The 19976-nt window shown below is 41.8% G+C and overlaps 2 protein-coding genes across 2 annotated transcripts in view; one reads left to right on the top strand and one right to left on the bottom strand.

Moving 5' to 3' along the window:
* The window catches only part of COG4 (component of oligomeric golgi complex 4), a 371279-nt gene that overhangs the window by 66014 nt on the left and 285289 nt on the right, over nt 1–19976 (top strand). The window lies entirely within an intron of this gene.
* GLG1 (golgi glycoprotein 1) overlaps nt 121–19976 on the bottom strand; it is a 79175-nt gene continuing 59319 nt past the window's right edge. The window contains exons 11-26 of the mRNA XM_082062919.1: nt 19134–19287; nt 17379–17516; nt 16458–16544; nt 15497–15559; nt 14725–14838; nt 14253–14341; nt 13256–13373; nt 12175–12267; nt 11492–11629; nt 10040–10163; nt 9554–9696; nt 9223–9324; nt 8469–8576; nt 7764–7884; nt 5756–5862; nt 121–5296 (exon numbers count right to left, since the gene is read on the bottom strand). Coding sequence (XP_081919045.1) covers nt 5129–5296; nt 5756–5862; nt 7764–7884; nt 8469–8576; nt 9223–9324; nt 9554–9696; nt 10040–10163; nt 11492–11629; nt 12175–12267; nt 13256–13373; nt 14253–14341; nt 14725–14838; nt 15497–15559; nt 16458–16544; nt 17379–17516; nt 19134–19287 — 1867 coding nt within the window. The 3' untranslated portion in view covers nt 121–5128. The remainder of the gene's footprint in view (nt 5297–5755; nt 5863–7763; nt 7885–8468; nt 8577–9222; nt 9325–9553; nt 9697–10039; nt 10164–11491; nt 11630–12174; nt 12268–13255; nt 13374–14252; nt 14342–14724; nt 14839–15496; nt 15560–16457; nt 16545–17378; nt 17517–19133; nt 19288–19976) is intronic.

The following is a 19976-nucleotide window of genomic DNA, read 5'->3' as shown; positions in this document are numbered from 1 at the left end:
CGTCACGCAGCCGCCGGCCAATCCCCCACGGTGGGGGCGTGACCGCGTGTAATCCCGCCCCTCGCCCCGCCCCCCAGGGGGAAGGCGCGCGACCAGCCCTAAGAAATAAACTACAACAAGTAAAAACCTGCAGACTCTTTTTATTAAATTCTCCCATTTCATCTGTACAGAAAGAAAAAAAAATGCACATTATGTTCAGAATCTCAGTAACATCTCAAAATTACACAGCATGGACATGTAAAAAAAAAAACCAAACCAATCAAACCAAAACGAGGAGCGGCCAGGATTTATACACAGAAAGGGAAAACAATTTACAAAAAAAAGTCTCCTTAATGTCACATTTAAAAATAATAATAATAATAATTAAAAAAAAGAGACTAAGTTCAAACAGCTTCTGCTGTACAACAGGAACCCACTGGATGTTTGTACACTGGGGGGCTGCAGTGCCATCCCGGGGAATGGCGGGTGTGCTGGGGAACCCCCCCAAAAATCCCAGCTCTGGGTTCCCTGCTACGTTTCCCAGCCCAACACCAACATCAGTCACAGCCTCTGATCACCCCCACGCGGCACAAGTGTCTGTGGGTGACAGTCCCACCTCTCCCAGCTCAGCACTTCCAAGGTCAGAGCTACACAACAGCTGCTCAGTAAATACCAGGGGTCGGTGGGGTTTCGGGGTGCAGCAATCCACCCAGGAAGGGATCTCTTGCTTTTGGTCAACTATGGAATGAAATTCGGGTGCTGCGAAGGAGAAAATGGCAATCTGCCTTTGGCCAGTGAGCGGCAATATGTAATTACTCCTCCCTGTCCCACACAGGCAGCATTTCAGAAGTCGAGAATGGTGCAAAATTCCACCAGTACTGGCCAAACAGCTGCACCACTTGAATTTTCTCATGTACACGGGTAATTTGGGTCCCCTCTAACCACGACTCAGCGGTGGAAGCGAGTTGGCTTCCGCTGGTTTGGCCTCCGAGCAGGGAGACGGCGCAAAGATCAGTACCTGGGAGCTGCCTTGAAGGTTTTGAACCCCATAATTAAGGATGTACTTTAATACAAACCGACACTGCAGCTGTTTGAGTCCACAGAGCTGTATCTCAAAAAGGGACAGAAGTGCTGGGTGAAATGTTCCAGTTTCATACCACACTCATGCACACACACACAACTCAAAACTACCTTTTTTAAGCAAAACTGATAACGTAAAAAGTACTACAATCTTCTTCCAACTAAATAATAAAAGTTGTGTTTTAACAGAAGTCACCATCCAACTTGAACACAATTCCTCCACAACATTACAGGATCCAGGTGATCCCTCTCTGGCTTATCACATTTCTTTCCTCTGTGCCAACCCACAGTTCTCTGTTCTTATAGACATTCACCCCTCTCCATTATTTTTCACGCAATATGCTCACTGCGGATTCTTTCCGAACAAGACAGATTCTATTTGCACAGATTTTTAACTGTCTGATTATGGATGAAATGCTTCAATTTTGTTACAGAATTATCTGAACTTCACCAGGGCTTTTCCAGCCCTTTGCAGTGACACAGACACATGGGTACTCAGCTCGCTGGACAGTACCTGAAGTGCCAGGAATTTTGTTCCTACCCAGATGAGTTACTCCAGCAACCTTAACGGCAGAGACGAGGCAGGAGAATCCCAAGCTGAAACTCAGCAAAAGGACTTGATTAGACCCACTAGGTAAACAATAAATAAGCTTATTAAGGTCAACGAGAATGAACACTAACAGACTAGCAGGAGTGAAGTCACGAGGTGCACGTCTTACACGGTCCCCCTTACCCATATCATCTAAACACGTACCATCATTTAGGAAACAACTCGTTAACCCTTACAGCAGCAGGATCACTGTGCCAAGAATATGCTCCTCAAGAGAACGTTTTGTGATGACAAGGAGGAAAAAAAAACCCCAAACACCTCCCAAATCGCCTTCTGTGGAAGGCAGCCTTCTCCAGCGAGAGGGAAGGGTCACGAAGAGGAAGGAGTACCCCAGGTTTTGCCGCACCAACATGCTTCTCTTGGCTGATGGCAGCTATTCCTAGTACTCTCGATTAGATGAAAGTAGTTAAAAAGGTTTCCCGGAGTCCAAAGCAGCAGCAGTGTTTCTTACAACCATTTCTTCCTTTCCTTGTAATGGAAAATGGTTACCTGCAGGTCAGGGGTTGTGTTTGCAACAGCATAAGCAGGTTATTTTTGGACAAGTACTTGTGTGGGCTTTCTGTGCTTTTTCTGCACTAAGTACTTGTGAAAAGGAGGAGGATGTCTCAAGACTGGGACTGGCAGATTTCTAATCAAGAAAAAGGCAAATTTGGCCATTAGCAGTGGCAGGAGGCCTCATTTTAAATTGAGAATGTCACACTCAACTATAAAACATCCTGAACTCTTTGCCAGTGTAATACCTTTAACAGGTGGGTTTGTGCCATTACAGTGACAACATCCAAGGGAATAATGCAGAAATGAATTTAGTATCCTGTTTTTGCTTCAGACAGCCTCCAGACACATACCTGTAACACCATCCCAGAGCATGTGTGCACTGAAATGGAGTTCTCAGGTGAGCGTGCTGACAGAGTCAGAAACACCACAGACCAGACTCCTAATGCAGCGCTCCACGCACCCTTATCTTAACCTCCTCCAAATTTAAAAGCAAAAAAACCAGAAAGTCTTATATCTGAAAGCAAAGAAAGTCATCTTCAGAGCTCAACAGGGTTTACATTCAGGACTATGGCTACAAACCTACAATATTCACTGCAGTATCTTTTGGAATTTAGTGGAAGATGCTATTTCTAGACAATAAACCATCTAATTAGGCTTTTCAAGCTAATCAGGCTACAAAACGCCTTTTCAAAAAGTCACAACAGTTTAAAAAAGCCTTCTAATAGCGATTTAATTATGCCTGATAGACATTTTGAGAAGCAGGACTTGTGCCAAACAAGCGAGGCTGCACAAAGACCGCACTTCTCTCGCCGGCCGCTCTGCAAACACACCGCAGTAATTTCAGCACCCTATCAAGTGAAACAATACACACTTATAATTGCCAAATTAACATTTGTGGCATTATACACCTGTGCTACCTCAAGAGACACAATCAACTGTTCCTCTTCTTTCTACTTCACATTGACAGAGGGCCAGTTAAGCTCCATTAGCATCAGGGAAGAGGGGTGAGAAAATAATTCAGGCTTAATTTCTGTTCTAACTAATCACTTAACTGGAATCCTGCCATGCACTAATTCCCCGCTGAACCTTCATCGCTCAGATGTTCTCTACTGCTTGCCTTGTGTTCATAATACTTTGATATAAAACCAGAAGTGTCTGTGAAAGACTCACTAGTGTAGTAAGTCTAAAACTGTATAATAGTTTGCTGTCCATCCTCAGAGTGGGATGAAGCTATGTTTGCACAAAGCTTCAGCTGCAGCAAAAGCTCACAGTATTTTGTATATGCCATTCTGTACAAGCAGCATCATCAGAATCAGCTGGCCCACACTCCAAAGTGTCTCAAAACCACCTCTATTGTTCTAGAGAACAACACAGAGAACTGGAAGTGTCATGTCTTACCTAGCAGCGCACTGAGTGAGAAAAAGTTATGGTTCAAGCATCAAGTTGGACACTTTCAGGCACATTACTTTTACTGCAGCAAATGCAGATGAGCGCATTTAGAAAAAGAATAAAATATATTCTACTGTACACGTGGACTCTCGTGCAGTCACTTCTGGATTTCACCAGCACACTCGATCTCGCCTCATGTTTCAGGTAAGAAGAGGCCACAAATGCTGGTGCAGCTTTTCTAAAACAACTTCTTCAGGCTTTCTGGTATACGTAGAAGGTTCTGGAATTGTAATTATATATAGTTTAAGTGCACACACTGATGGTAATAATGTGAAAGCTACTTGCCTCAAAGATCCAAATGTTTCTGCCTTTCACACACCACTATAATCCTTCCATCCACTCCTGCTTGGCCTTCTGGACCAGCAACTGTGCCCTACATCTCAGCCAACACCAGTTGCTATCTGTATCAGTTGTAGTTGTGGAAATTAAAAACACTCTTCAGCGCTACTATTCAAACCATTAAGACCCAGACAGTCCAGTTACAAACCACTGCACTAGCCCACAGGTAACCATTGTACAGACAAAGCATTGAGTGTTCAGTCGCTTTCTGCATCACTGACAAAGCAACGTATTGCCAGTGTGTCAATATCATCTGGAGATAGTTAATTCAGAAGAGTAATAGCTTAGCAGCAGCAAAGAAAAATAAAAGGAGTGTTAGAATTATACTGCATCATCCCTAATAAAAAAGTTGACCAAGTAACTGATCACGGCACTTAGTGCCCCGACAGCAGTGCTGTGCACTACTGACAGGCTCCACGTGCCTCACGTCTACACCGTGTCTTCAATCTACTAAAATATAAGTTGTACAGCTCACATGAGTATTTGATCCTGGTCAGTATTTTATTCTGTCTTGCGAGTGGCAGAGGAAGAAAGGGAGGACATCTTTTCAGCCAAAAAAAATCCACAGCAACAAAAGCAGGATATTCACTAGAAGATGACACCAGTGACTGGTGTTTTTAGGTTGTCCAAGACTATGCTCTGAAGATGCTTTACATAAGATCAGCAAGATGTCCAAAACAAGGCCAACTGTGGTGTAAGATGAAATTTACCCTTTAATTTCCTGCCTCAATTTCACCCAGCCACAGAGGATGACAAGATTTCAGTATGAACCATTACCTAAATCATGTAGTCGGTATGCCGATATATGTCTTTCTTTAAAAATTTACTTAAAAACTGCTTGAGCTGCAGGTCATATCAGTTCAATTTGAGAGTGAAGGCAGTTCCAACAGTACAATAGAGACTTGTCTACAGGCAGGTAAACGAGAGTCTGCTAACAAAGGGGTAACAAAAGCTGCTGGCTGGGCTGCCAATGTTGCACACAAACTTTCATAGGATGAAGATGCTGTGGATGAGATCCAGGATGGGAAAACTGAGCCAACACCTGCTGCTGTTCTAATTTTTTTTTTTTTTTTCTTTTTATTCTCCTCTCACAAGAGGGGGTGGGTAGACTATACAGAGGAGGGCTGTACAAAACTGGGCACTCGGCAGGCATTTCTTCAGCAGGCAATCCAGGCTCTACCTGTCCTTGAGCTCTCTTGTCACCCGCTTGGTGATGCGTCCACACATCAGGCCGATGAGGAAGAGTACACAGATGCCGACCGTGATCACAGACAGTATGTAATTCTTGGATGGAGAGGTCATAACTTGCATGGCAAGGTCAGAAAAGCCTTCTGCTGGGGCAACCTGGAAGACAGAAGGGAATAACTGAGCCAAGCAGTGCTTTCCATGTGACTCTCAGCCTTGGCATTGATCAGGTTTAGTCTCTGGTACCACTATTGCCTCCTGTCATCATCAGACTTGGCCTGAACCACAAACAAGCAGGACTGCAGCAATTCATTCAAGGGAACTGCTGCTCAGGAGACAGTGTCATAACACAAGTTCTGCTGACCCCATTTCACTGCCCCAGACCAAGCCTTGTGTGCACAAGACATTCTGATTCTGTGCTGTTGAAGATGCATTCCAGACACTGAGAGAGTAAGATAGACAAGTTCAAAAAAGGAGACCAAATTTCAGTTTTTCTGGACCAAACTCGACATGCTAAACTTCATTCAGAGACAAGAATTTCATTACAGCTGAAGTTTTTCATAAATGGCTCGCAACAAAGATCCAACACAAAAAAAGGGAAATCCTTTAAATATTCACCTTTGCGGCATAGCTCCACATTTCAATACGATCATTAAGGCGTTTCTTGCATTCAGGCTGCAACCTCACACGCTTATCTTCCAGAGCTTCCATTAAGCATGACATTTCTGTAAGACGCAGAAAATGGTGTTACAAAATGGAAACGGTGGCTTCAACAACATGCTACAGAAAGGCTGCTGGAAAGGAACACTTCAATTCTCATAAAGGCTGATGGTCCCGTGGCTTTCTGAACAGACTAGCTAGCCTGACAGACTATACACAAAGCCGTGTTGTACCCTTGAAGCCAGCAGTTCCACCAAGATTCATTATTAATATTGAATTTTGAGGCATAAGGAATTTTGACTTCCAAAAATAAATTACAGTACATATCCAAGATGTGTATCCATCATGTGATTTACGTAAGATTTTATAAATATCTTACATGTTTGCACCTTCAATGGGCTATACTCTAAATTCTGTGCCACTATCCTTTAGAGAGAAGATAAAATTCAGCTCAGGAAAACAGAGAGTGTTATCTCCTTAGGCTTGTTAAGAATTTCTATTGATCAACAAAATGTTTGGGAAGGGATTAACTTCCTGAGTTTTTGCACAGTCCTGTGCAAAGGAAATGGGATCACAATGTTCTGGGTGCCTACAGAGTAGCTTGGTTAACTCATAAGCTCTTCTATATGCTCGTATGAGACACAGACATAAAATTTGGTATTTTATGCTTACACCACCTTACTTGAATAATTCCTAATTAGATGCTTTTTGCTTTGCAGTGAAGAGTTTTGTTCATAGCAAACAGGCTGCAAATTTTAAACTAATTCCACACACTTTTTAAATACAATTGTCAGTTCAAACACTCAGAGTCAGATCCCTCAGCTACAGACTTCTGCACACCTTCCAGTGCAAACACATCAGAACACACATCAAAAGAACTATGACGAAACAGGAATAAATAAAGGATACCCAGAATTTCAGAAAGGCATTCAGTAACCAGCATGAAAGATAATGATCAGGAAAAGACTTGGCTGCTATTTTTAATGCCATCTAAACTCAGAAAGATGGGAAAGTTCAGAACCTTTTTTTCCACTAGCTTTCCTTAAACAGCCATACCGACAATCCAGTTAGCTAACGTAATTGTAACAAAGTGCAAGAGCTTAACCTCAAACAGGAATATAATGGGTTAGGAAATACTTATCATGTTTCAAGTGGTCTGAACCTGCTGAACTCAGTCTTACAGGACTTGGAACAGTTGATGAAGTCTCAGAGCCTTTAGCTGCTAAGTGAACTTAGAGAATGTAGTAAAGATTACCTACCTCTGTGATGTTTGAAAAGAAAAAAACGGTACATTTAAGTAGAGAAGAAAAAATAGGATCAAAGGACTTCAGTTTAATTTTGCCTGTCAAAAATACTGAAACAAGCCAACTATGGACAAAGACTGACATAAAGAAAGAAGGACCAAGGGGATTAGCTAAGAATGAATCTTGTAAAACCAAGTTCATTCACTTCTGTAAGAGAAGCAGCTTCTTTTCAGGGAAGCTTTTGATGCAGTCTGGTGTAACACTATCATAAGCAAGCTTGGGAGCTGTATCTTGTGTGAAGCTGACAGAGGGTGGGAAATAAACCTTGCAGAAAAATGAGTCCATGTACTTCAGTCCATGTGTATTAAGAGCTCATTTTCAATGGGATTTAACTGAGAAGGGACTTTATAGAAGGGTTATGGATCTGGTATCACACGCTACTGTGAGTAATCATATGAATGATGGAATACTAAATATACTCATTAGATTTGCAGATAAGGCTGCACAGATATCAGGATTGAAGAACTGGTCCCACCTCTGACACAAGGAAGGACTTCTTGATAGCCATCTTCTAGTGGCATCTACCACCTCTGCAGCCACTGCACTTCATTACCCACGGAGAACTGGTGGAAAGACCTGGTACTCAGGATAAGCTGCATTCTCTTGCCAGCATTAAGGCCCTCAGGACTGAGAGGTTATACAAGTAAAGTACGAGCACTTACGGCGTCCTCTCCCCGGTGGAATGGCAGCACAGTGGTGTTTGATGTCCAGGGCACAGGCTGTGTGAAGCACTGGGTCAACAAATATATCTGCTTTGCTTTCCTTCAGCATGTTGAGCACTTCCTGGGGAGCGGGAAATGACAAAACTCATACTGCTCAATGTTTCTGAAAGGTGCATAATTTCTTAAAAATCCAAGATCATGAGAAGAAACAGCACTGTCCTCGAATGAGGCTATGAATGCTGGTTTAGGCTGGATAAAATGTCCTGGCTTTTAAGGGTTACCACAGTTACGTTCATTAAAATAGCCACATTAATCTAAAATACAAAGTCAACATGCCAGGGTTACTTCAGTTAGAACTGAAATAAGGTGCCACAGCCACAGGGCATATAGACCTTGGCCGCACCCAGCACTCGGGAAGCAATAGAGACAGCAACAGAAAACAGATTAGTAACAAGAATCTTTGGCAACCATAATCAAGAAAGGATCCAAGCCTGGGATTGCAAAGGAGGCATTGTCGGCACAATTTTCACTGGCAAATTGAAATTGAATTGAATCGCTGCAGGCCAGAACTGAGATGTGTACGGAAATTTATAGAGCTCTGGCTTCATACTAGTTAGAACATGGCCTGGGCTGTGATCTGGAAAAATCACAGACTTTTCCAGGGATGAGGTGCCTTTTAGAGCACATTCAATTTATTTCCTTTACCTTCTTGCACATTTCAGTTTTTATTTTCAGCAGATTCACTTTCAGACATTCTTCCACCTGCCCAGTCTGCTCCTGAGCTGCTGCTTCTTCTGCACACAAGGTGGAAATCTATTTTGAAAAAGGTATTTTAACAGAAGTCACTCAGAACAATCATTCTGTCTTTTAGCACATTTATATCTCAAATACATTAGTTCATCACAGGGCACAGCTAGCGAACACATGACGAGATACTTCACCTCCAGAATCCCCAGAGCCAAATGCAGTCTGGCTCATGCAATATGCAAACCCTTTGAAACCCAACAGCAAGAAGTCAATATTGATGCACTAAGGAGGAAGGCAGGGGGGAAAACCTGAATAGAAGTAACGTTAAGATATGAAATAAGCAATATCTGAGGCACGACTGATTTGGCAATCAGAAATGAAAGCTCAACGATCTGACTGTGTTCCAGTTAAGGCTGACAAGACCAGAGAACTAACACAGATTGTTTTTACAACAGGAAAGCAGTACTTTTCCCATAGTCACAAGTACTGATGAGATCCCAGATGAAAAAATTATCTTCATATTAGCACTGCACAGGAAACTGGAATTCTTGCATGTTGGGCAAAAGTCACAAGCAGAGAACCTGACTATTTACAAGCAGTTCAAAGGGTTTGTTTGTTTTAATTATCAGGATAGTTCATCTTTTAAGAAACAAAATCTTTTCATGAGGGAGTTTTCATCCTGAAAGAGCAGCTGTGGAGCTACTTCTCCTACCTCTTCAGAACAGTGCATCTGAAGTTGGGGATCCAGCCGATAATCAAGAGCCGATTCCTGGATTATCACTCGAATTTGGTCCTCGCAGTCTGAAGAGAGACGCTATTAAGCGGAAAAAGTCATTAACCCAACTCAATGACCTCTATTTTCATTAATCAATCACCTTGCATTTTAATATGTATATATTTTGTAATACTTGTATAGGAGCATAAAACCTCAATTATGTGCAGCCTGTTACATAAACTGAACAACCACAAGCCCAAGTTCGATCTGCCATTCACTGACTGTTGCTCAGCCCAGTTTCTCATTTGCACGCTCCAGCTCCACTCACCTGGTCTGCGTATTTCAACTTCAGGCATGAGATGACTTGTCCTTCCAACTCTGTATCATCCTTGGCTCTATTCAGGATATTTTGGCAGAATTTCGGTATGTCTGCTTTGCAGGCCTTCCTGAGCACTGGATTTAAGCGGTAATCTAACCGGGAAAGACGACAAAACTTCATTGAAGTACACATCTCTTCAGATTACAGAACATAAGACTCCAATAGAGATTTGATAGAAATTCCCTGGATTACACTGTACCACCAATAAATTTAAAATAAAATTCTGTTGTGAAAAAACACTAACTTGTGAAGTAAGAACTTTAGGAATAAAGTGGGTCCAATAGCACACACTGATCCTCAATAACTTGACTGAATAACATCAGTGTGTGGGCTGACAACCAGGAAGGAGAATAAAACAAAGCAAATATTCTTTCAGCCGTGCAGACCACTCGACAGCTCAGGCAGGAAAATGAAGTTTTTTTCAGAAGACGATACCTGTGTTCTGGGTAATCTGGCGCTTGGTAATCATTTGCTTGCATTTAGGATCCATCACTTCACTGTTCTTGTTTTGTTTCAAACACTGCAACATATTTTTTGAGTCTGCTTCTGGACAAAACCGCTACAAAAAAAAAGACCACCAAACATACACAAGTTTCATCACTAGGTACTTGAAAAAGAGTGCAATTATATTCACAGAAGAGAATGACCACCTGCCCAGCTCAAAGGTATACACACACACACACTCGCCAGGCGCAACACTTCCTATTAAAAAGGAACAGCACTATGTCTAAATTGACTACAGGCACAAAAATCTCTGCTCAGAGTCAGCACAACGCTATACAGCCTTGACTGGCTTCTAGGCTCCATTTTGTGTTGGCAATATCAAAATCAATTTGCCTTTATTTTCTATTCCTAAGTTACAGCACACTTTGCAGAAAATAACCACCAAATTAGGTCTCATACTACTTTCACTGTTTTTATTTTAGAAACTAAAAAGGGAATCTTTTAAGTCTACACACACAGTGCTGTTTTGCATAAATGCTGGCTGGACAAAGCGACAGGTAAGGACTTTATTAGTAACACTCAGGATCAAGTAAGACCATACATGATGAGAAAGCAGAGAACAGCTCACTGATGCCAATTTGCCCATTCCCACCTTGAATTAGATAGTCAAAAGTGAATTGGCTTACCCAAAATTCAGATCAAAGTACTCATTTCTTTTGTTAGAAACTAATTCTGTGGGTGTAAGATCAGGCTGTTGCATTTTCTAGTCCTCACTGTTCTGGTGAGACTACAGGTCTTTTTGTAAACGCATGAGTTTGTACTGAAGAGCAATAAATTCTTAAGATGTTCTGCTTCAGCCACAATACAGAGCCAGGGTACTGCATCCCGACCACATATACCAGCACTTCAGGGCTTGCGATTCTGGCTGCTGCACAAGAGTGTCTCATATTAAACATTCACTGCTGCTTTCCACATGGTACCACTTTAAGGCAGCATTTCTAATTTTAATATCTGGCCTGCTTTATCAGTTTGATGAAAGGCTCTGTGCACCAGGTCAGCAGTGAACTGAAGATGTTACACCTCACTGTTATCATACCTTCTTCACCTTTGCTAAAAGCCAATCCAAATCCAGATCCAAACCAACTGGATGAAAACTGTGTTAGAAGCCTGAGCACAGAATTCCTCCTCAATTCTGCTGGCAGTTGGGAAGAAAGTCATTAGCGCACAGGCTTTCATCAGATATTTGAAGGAAGCAAATTTGAAGAGAAGAGCCCTGAAGAAACCTCAGCCTGACTCAGAGGTAAGAAACTGATTATTTTACAAAAAAGCAATCATACTTGTAAAACAACACAGGAGTCTTGTATACAAGCCTTTATGAGAAGCTCAAAACCGACAGTCCTTATATCCCAACTCTGCCCTTTTCAATCAGCACACTACCATTACCTTGATCATCTGCTTGCAGACTCTCATGAGTGTGTAGTCCAGTTCTGGATCCATCATCTCTGTCTCTTGCAGTTTAAACACCTTCTGGTGGCACCGGGTACTCAACTGCTTTTTGATTTCTTTTAGGCATTCAATAATCTACAACACAGTATTACAACCAGAACACACACACTGATATGATTCTGCCATACACTGCTCAAAACGCAGAGCTATGTGTTCCCCTAATGGCTGTTTTCACCTGATTTATGCAGGTAAGTTCCCAATGCCTCAATATTATCAGAAGTCATTATCAATGCTTATTTCCAGGACTTGTGTTAAGCTCATCTTTTCTCACAAAGATTTAATGAGATGAAGAGGGCCACCTGGACTTACTCCAAAACCCTAAACCTCACCTTGCAGCCATTATGCCTAAATCTTTAACATTTGCAGTAACCAGCTACTAATAGCTTATACCTAGCATTAACTGAGGAATGAAGTGCTCACTGCATTGTATCCAACTGATATTAATGCCCAGGAACCAGCAGGAGAAAGAAAAAGAAGAATGTCCCAAAATACTAACAAAACATTTCAGTGTTATCAAAATGAAAATCTAACGCTGCCCTCACAGGGACAAAAGTATTCTTCAAAAGTTTTCTGAAATGAAAGTACAAATTAAATCATAAATTATTAATAAAATCCATTACCTGAGCATTGCCATAGGGCACGTTTTGGCAGTAATTCTTTATGTCACTTTTACAAGCCTCATACAGTTCTGGTTCGAGTCTGATGTCCTCAGTCTGCAGGATAAATTACAGTATGAACTTCGAAGTAGGACTCTAAGGACTATTTTACTTAGTCAATCTGTTAGCTCGAGCCCTCTACTCACCACAAGCAAACAACTCCCACAACAGGTGTGTCAGTTTCTTTAAATATAAGAGTCTAAGGTGTGAAAAGTGGTGTTAGTGGGAAATCAGCTTTGCAAATCCATACAGTAGCTTTTGGCACTGAAAGAGTGTTTAAATTGAACTTCAGAGCTGGCAAATTGTTGCCACTGCTCCTCCTAAATGGGCATCGACAAATGTTCAGGACAACCAAAATATTTTCCTGTGAAAGCTAAAGGACACATTAATAACCACTCATCTCTTGAGTGATCTGGAGGACGTGAATGAAGTTTCCTGCTTTTTGTGATGCCCAGCGTTTGGATTCTTCCATACAAAGGCAGGAATGCTGCATCTTCTGACATGGGCCTACTTAAGGTGAAGCTTTAAAACTCAGACAATTATCTACTGGACAAAGACCTCAGGAGTTTATTGCTGGAAGCACTGCAGCAGGAAGTTGAGAGGCAGCCTTGTCTACCAGAACAAACACTACTCTTATTTATCCGCTGAGCAACTTAGAGCAGCTGGAGTCGAGTTGCTTCATCTGTGCTTGTTTCCTCAGGCTGTAAAATGAAGCTTTTATTCTCTCCTAGAGGACTTTAAGGACACCAGCATGTGTAGCACATTGCTATCTAACAGTAAACATAATCACTGCTAGCTGAAATTCCAATGACCATTTTGCTTGCCTTGGCCTTCATGAGACTATTATTTAAGACATTAAAGTAGACAATCATGTCTTTCACCATGAAGGGCAACTCAGCCTCATGTTGTAAGAAGAATGCAAAAATAAATTAGATACATCTTACAAACGAGCTTCCTTTTTCTTCCAGGGCAGACAAACCAGGAAGCTTTCAGTCAAGGACCTCGCTAGAAGATCAGGCAGATCAAGAGTTTCATGCATGTTTACCATCTCTAGCTCCTCAACACGCAGCTGCTTGCGGCACTTCAGAGAGACCCTGTGCTCCTTGGCGTCCTGCAAAGTATCATTGCGCACAGTTGTGCTCAGACAGATCACTACATCCACCCTGCAGGCAAGAAAACAGCTTTTTACTCATATACCCTTCACTCAGACCAGCCAAGATTGGTGTTGGATCATCACATCTGAGAAACTGAGCCCAAGGATCCAAAGACAACACAAAGTCCTTCTGCATCTGTGTTTACTTGTAGCCTGGGTACAGCTCTATGCAGAGTAATTGGATCACGAAACCTAAATCTGATGCTATCTCATTGGAGTCTAGATTATCAGACAGAAGATATTCAAAATCCTACCACACCCCTGCCCAGCAAAACCTCTGCTCTTAAGTTATGTGAGCACTTCAGAAAAGCTTTACTTAATCTCAGAGATAGAGGAAGGTCAATACCTACACTGCATTGCAAACAATCCTTTCGCATTATGGCAAGGACATTTATATCATAAAATGTGAATGGTCTTGCAATCCACAAACAGGATTGGCCTTGTGTGTAATTTACCCTTATGTCATTGCAGTATGATATTAAAAAACCCCTTATCCTGAGATGAACAAACCACCTAAAACAAGTGGCATATTTTCCCTTCCCAGATCAGCAACTGGAACAACTGCAGCCTGCATCTCAGAAGATGGTGAATCTAGCAAGGACATAAAACACTCTGGGACATACAGTCCACTAATTGTCATCATTAGCTATTTTTGGAGCAAGAAAAATAAAGAGGACAGGCATGTATGCAAGAGTAAAGCAGAAGTGATTTTAAAGAGGCATGCAATGCCTCTACCTTAAGCATCTGCAGAATGCAGTAACTACAAGAAAACACACAAAACAATCGGCCTTTAAAGGAATTCCAGCATTTTCTGTCCTATCATGAAATATCCTTTAACTTTATTACATGTTTATAAAATCAGATTGCTGTTTGCTCAGGTGCTACATACTTTTTTTTGATGTTGGGGCAAAGTTTCAGCACGTCCTCCTTGCAAGCCATTTTAAACTTGTATGAGAACCTAAAATCTTTCATTTGAACCTGCAAGAAATGAGAAGAGCAACTTTGGTTACCCGGAGGAAAAAAAAGTGCTGCCCAAAAGAACAATTGTTGAATTGTACAATCAGCAGATGCTTTTGTCCACAACTTATTAATGATGATAAAAAGGGAGACACTTCACCGCTGAAGAAGCTGGGACCCTATCTACCACATGCAGGGAAGGAAGGAGGGACTGAAAATAAATAAGCTCCAGAAGTGACCATTTATGACCAGGCGTGCAAGTACAACTGTCTGAATTCATAAGAGCACTTTAAATACAGGCAGAAATCAATCTCAAAGGAGGGGTTTCATTATTAGCTAATTCTGTCAACACCCTCAACAAACGGAACAGGCTTCCACAGACAGAAGACAAAAGCACTGCTTACCAGCTGGAAATGAGTAACTCCGATTGCACATTTTTCATTCATTTCCTTCTGGTGTTTGTTCTGTATTAGACACTCCATTAGATCCCCAGAATCAATCTGGTTGTCTGCAACCTCCTGCAAAACACACAAAAGGCTTAAAAATGAGCTACTCTTACAAGTCATGATTTTTATACGCCTTTAGCCCACAGTGACCAGAAATAATGTTATTTGCAGTCCCACTCTCTATTGTGAGCTTTAACTGACCACCCGAGAGTTGTGCCACACAAGTATTTATAGATATAGTTTGGGAAAGAATAATCTCAGGCACATACATGCTTTAGACTCAGGAGAACATACCACAGAGACTCAATGCTTACATGAAGTATTACAGTGAGGTGCCTTCATTGCTATTTAACTACTCAACCCTAGAGCAATCGAAGAAGTTATTTCAGCAATGCCGAGCAGCTGCACACACTGCTTGCTGGGCAGGGTAAGGAAAGAGTTTACTTTTTAACTCACTGTAAAGAGTAACTTTTCCAATTACAGGACAACATTCATCTTTAAACCTCTAGCTTTTGCGCTAGGTCTCTGACAGCAGCAGAAACACTAAACTGAACTAAGAATTCTTGTTTCAGGGTGTTTTTTTTTTAAATTAAAGACTTTTGTAACTGCTTACCTCTGATTTTACCTTTGAAGTGCAGAAAGAACATCAAGAACTAATTTTAAAAACCTCTAACCTTTCCCACACAGTAGTTTTTCCCCAGAGATATTCAAGCTATTACTGAGTACTCACATGACAGAATGTCTGGATAATGGGCTCACATGCTCTCATCAGCAAGGCTTCAATTTGAATGTCCTGCAGAAAACATGCAATATTTCATTTTCACAGTGAATGGACAAGAAAAAAGGCTCTGAAAAAAAAAAAACAACCTGTGATAACAAGTTAAATTCAAGCCAGTTTACAGGGTCTTGAAAGATGCAATGCAGACAGCTTTCAGTTCTGGAAATTGTAGGGTTCACTCCTGCTAAGAACACAGCAAATGCAATACAAGCCTTGCAGCTTAAGGGAAGAGCCTGGTCACCACAGAAACTTATTACTTGGATAATTCAGCCAATCTCCTTCAAATCGGATGCTACAGCACTAAAAATCACCTCACGCCTAGGTGTGAGCTGAAGATTTATGATAGTTCTGGCCAAACCATTCTGTAATCACTGGAACAAAGTTTTCTTGAGGGCACGACGTAAATTTTAAGAGATATAGGGAACAGTGTGGGGCAAGACAGTCAAACATGCAACTTCATAGAATAAGTAAAGCTGCTGACCTCACTAAAAACTTCTAATGATGCCCTGGCAGTTATTTCTGGCAACATTTTTGGGTTAGAGTAGGGAGGTTGCAATATGGTTCTCAAAACAACTTGCAAACAAGACCAAAAAATAAAGTCCCGTAACATATCTTGACTCGCACTGAAGTTAACTGGGTTACCTGTGCAAGAAATCTCAGCTTCAGTACCATATCCATTTTTTTAAGCAGGAGAAACATCATCACCAGCTTAAAACCCTCAATTATTTTTCATTTCTCTACCTCAAAAAGCCCCATGAAAACTTCCATTGTACGGGGTAAAAAGGCTAGTTTCTGACCCCAGAGAGCTGCGTTTCTGCATCTACTCTAACCTCACTTTCCCTCACTATCAAAATGACATGTTTAACCAGACATGCTCAACTCTTCCCTTTATCTCATGCTGAAAACCGCTCACCTCGGACTCCAGCTCAGTGAGGTTTCCCACTATGTCTCTGCAATCAGAGGCCAAGTCATCAAGATGGTCCTGAAGGCATTCCAGCTCCTAAAAAAAACCAGACATTTTAGCATGTGATCCAAGAACCCCAGTTGAAAATTTGGGCTTGAAATATTGTAACACATATGAAACTGCCATCCTCCTTGTAAAGTCCTAAATCTCATTTAATCCCAGCTACTTTACTGGCAGTCCCAGAACACACATACATAGTAATGACTGAGAAAGCTGGTCTAGGATGTTTCCGCTTGCTCTCAAAAGCTGCATGATGTGCTTTCACTTCTGGAATATCGTATTTAATTTTCCCTTCATATAACCTTAATAAGAGGTTAATTACCCAAACTACGACCTATGATACACACTTCAAAACCACAGTGGTGTATGCTCTACTGCATCTGCTGTTGAACGGCTCCTTCCCTACAGCTCTGCTGGGGCACAGCAATTGAACATGAAAGTATTTGTTGAAACTTTAAGTAGCAGCAGATGTTAGTTCAGTTCTGTATAAACACAGGAAGCATGTCAGTATTTGCCAAATGGAAATGGGATAAAGTTTATGTGGGAAATGTCAAACTTAGAATATTACAACAAAGAGTCAGGGTGGGGTAGGGTTGCTTCATCAAGTCCTTCTTATTAACCATCCCCTTTCCCCTTCTCATTCCACTACACATTTGAAGCTACTGAAACCATGTGGGAGGTGCAAAGTTTCTTCATATTACCTCTGTCCCTCAGTCTAGCATAGATGTTTCGAACTGCATGCCTTTTTAATATGTTCTCAGCTATAAAGAGCCAGCTAACCAAAAAAAAAAAAAGTGTCTCTACCCCCTTTTTGTCCTTCCATCCCCTCCAGCTTTGCAAATGAAGTAGCAGAGTTACTGTGTACAGCACCTGCCCCGTCTCTGTTTTTTCACTGCACCACTTCCCCAAGTCGATCATGCACTTGTCCTGGAGGGCTGGGTCCAGCTTCACATCCATGGCGCGCTGGTGGAGAATTCTCTGGACCTCTGCTCTGCACTCTCGTGATAGCTGCAATGAGGACAAAGTGCGTTTAGCATATAGGGTCTCTAAATTCATGCAATGCAAACAAAGTGCTGTAAGGTGAAGCACTGAGAGTGACCACAAATGCCATCAGCAATCCCAGGAAGTACAAACCAAGTGCTGTGTTGCTCCGCACGAGCCCTCTGGGGCACCCACAAGCAACCCAGGCTCCAAAAGAGTTTGGGGCTTAGTCATTTAGTTTGGAGGGAGGCTCCTTTCATTCCACTAAAATAAATTTTACATTCTTAAACCTTCACTTTGCTTTTGAAACGAGATCTCAAAGCAGGTCCCTAGATTATCTGCTGCACCACTCCCTTCATTCAAAGCTACTGACTTGGTTCTGGAGAAGATGTCAAAACAGCTCATGCCCTCAGGTCCAAAAGGGAAGCCTACAATGAGGCAACAGTCCAGCTGTAATTTCCCCACTGCTGCACATCAGAACCAGCATCTGCCCAGACTGAGGAAGAGACAAATTCTAGAAAAATCCAAGGATACCGCAGACCTAAAATGGACCAGTCAAAGCCTAAAACTTCATACATTTAAAAATCCAAAGCGCTGGAGGTTACCTAGCATTTTGTGCACAGCACTGAAAACAGGTACAGATCTAATCTCTGATGAGTTTGCTTTCAAGTAAAAAGACAGCTGCTCCTTTAGCCTACTTTCCACAAGAAAAATACATTTAAAAGCCTTTTCTCTGACAGGTTATTTGCAGGGTGGCTATTGATTTCTTTAGTCAGCACTAATATAAAATGGAATTAAGAAGTCCCAACCCAGCAGACTAAGAAGCTGCATTTAAAAAAATTATTCCTAAAAGAGAGATGCTTTCAATCAATACTTGACCCCTGCCATGAGAGACCTTTTAAATCAAGCTGTAGAAATTAATTTTTAAGCCAAGCCATTGTGTAAACCCACCAACTCCTAGGGGCTGTGTACAGTACAGTGCCAAGAGTAACGGAACCAAGTACCCTGTGGCTTTCAAGGGAGTGCCTTGATAAAGGCACGAGAGGGCAGCAAACTTGAAAAGAGTCACCCTGAACAAAACAAATGTCATTGTGGTGGATCTCCAGACTGCAGGGCAGCAAGCCCTACTGTCTTCTTTAAAGAGAGCATAAGCACATTTACCAGTACAACAGGCTCCAAAGAACTAAAAAGATGCTTTATATCAATGGGAAAAATTTAATGGAGTATAATCTGAAGTTGTACTCCAAAACTTAATTAGAAACAGTGTAGGAAGGCTGGGCTTGGAACCCCTTTTTGCATAAAGCAAATTTTGCAGCTATTCTGACTATCTACACAGAATCACATTCCTCTTTGGAAAGACTGCGGGAAGGACTTGCACTACCTGTTGTCAGCATGCAGTTCCCCCTGATGGCAATTGTCACATCTTGATGTGGCTGTTCTGCCTTACCAGAACACCACCACAGACCTTCAAGGCACACTGGAGGAGGAGCTGGGCATCCCGATCAGCACAAGTACCACCCACAGTAAATGCTTTTAAGTAGCTTTTGCTGAGTTCTGGCAGCTTTAGCACAGCGTGTCCAACATCTGAACCTATGTACAACCCTTCTATTACAAAGAGCAGTAAGTTGCCCTCTTAGCACTCACCCTCCTGCCTTGCTCCTCTGTGCGGTATGCATGCCTGTACAAGCAGGAGAAAACAGCCCCTGGAGGCATCAGCTCACTAGTCTCATTCCAGCCATGGGTATGGCAGAGACGGGAGGCATCTCCCTGACACTTGCGGTAAAGGACTGTATCCAATCTGCAAACAGAAAACTTATCATTGTCACTTTATTCAAACCTTTAATGTTTTTCATATTCTGAAACGCTTTTGAGGCAGGAAAATCTACATCATTTAGCAGTGGTGTCTAACCAGCTGAACCAACAGGTGGCAAAATGCTTGTCGCTCAATTTGGAATCAACTTCCCAACCTTGTGAAAACACACTAAGATCTTTAATTACAAATTAAATCTTCAAAACTTCTTGAAGCATCTCCCATTCTCTTGCACAGCACATCACAGATCATGTCAGCTCTTAACTGCTGGCAATGCCACCCATGGACACAGTTATGAGTCAGATTTCCTTAATGATTGATTTGCATACCCTTTGCAGTAATCGAAGCCCATGACTTCTTGCCTTATGCTCCTTGTGGTCACTGAGAACAATTAATTCAACTTTTCTTGCAGTAACTCTGTTTGATGTACTTGACTTCCTCACCACATGATCTTCTGAAGAAGTCAAATACTTATTCTCTCCTCACTGGTCATGTTTATAATATTTATACTCTCCTCATCTTAACTCACACAGACACAATGGGCTCTGTGTATGTTTAAAACAAAGCATTGCCGTCTTCGGATGAGAAAGATGGAAAAGCAGGGCTCCAAAGGGAATTACATCTGCTCTAAAGGCTGTAGTCACAGAAGTTGAAAAAAAGGCAGAAATGGAAGCAGA

This window comes from Streptopelia decaocto, assembly GCF_964273445.1.
Source record: "Streptopelia decaocto genome assembly, chromosome: 11".
In the NCBI taxonomy this organism is placed as follows: domain Eukaryota; kingdom Metazoa; phylum Chordata; class Aves; order Columbiformes; family Columbidae; genus Streptopelia; species Streptopelia decaocto.
The sequence above is the reverse complement of the archived record's forward strand: the minus strand, read 5'-3'. Positions and strand labels throughout refer to the sequence as shown.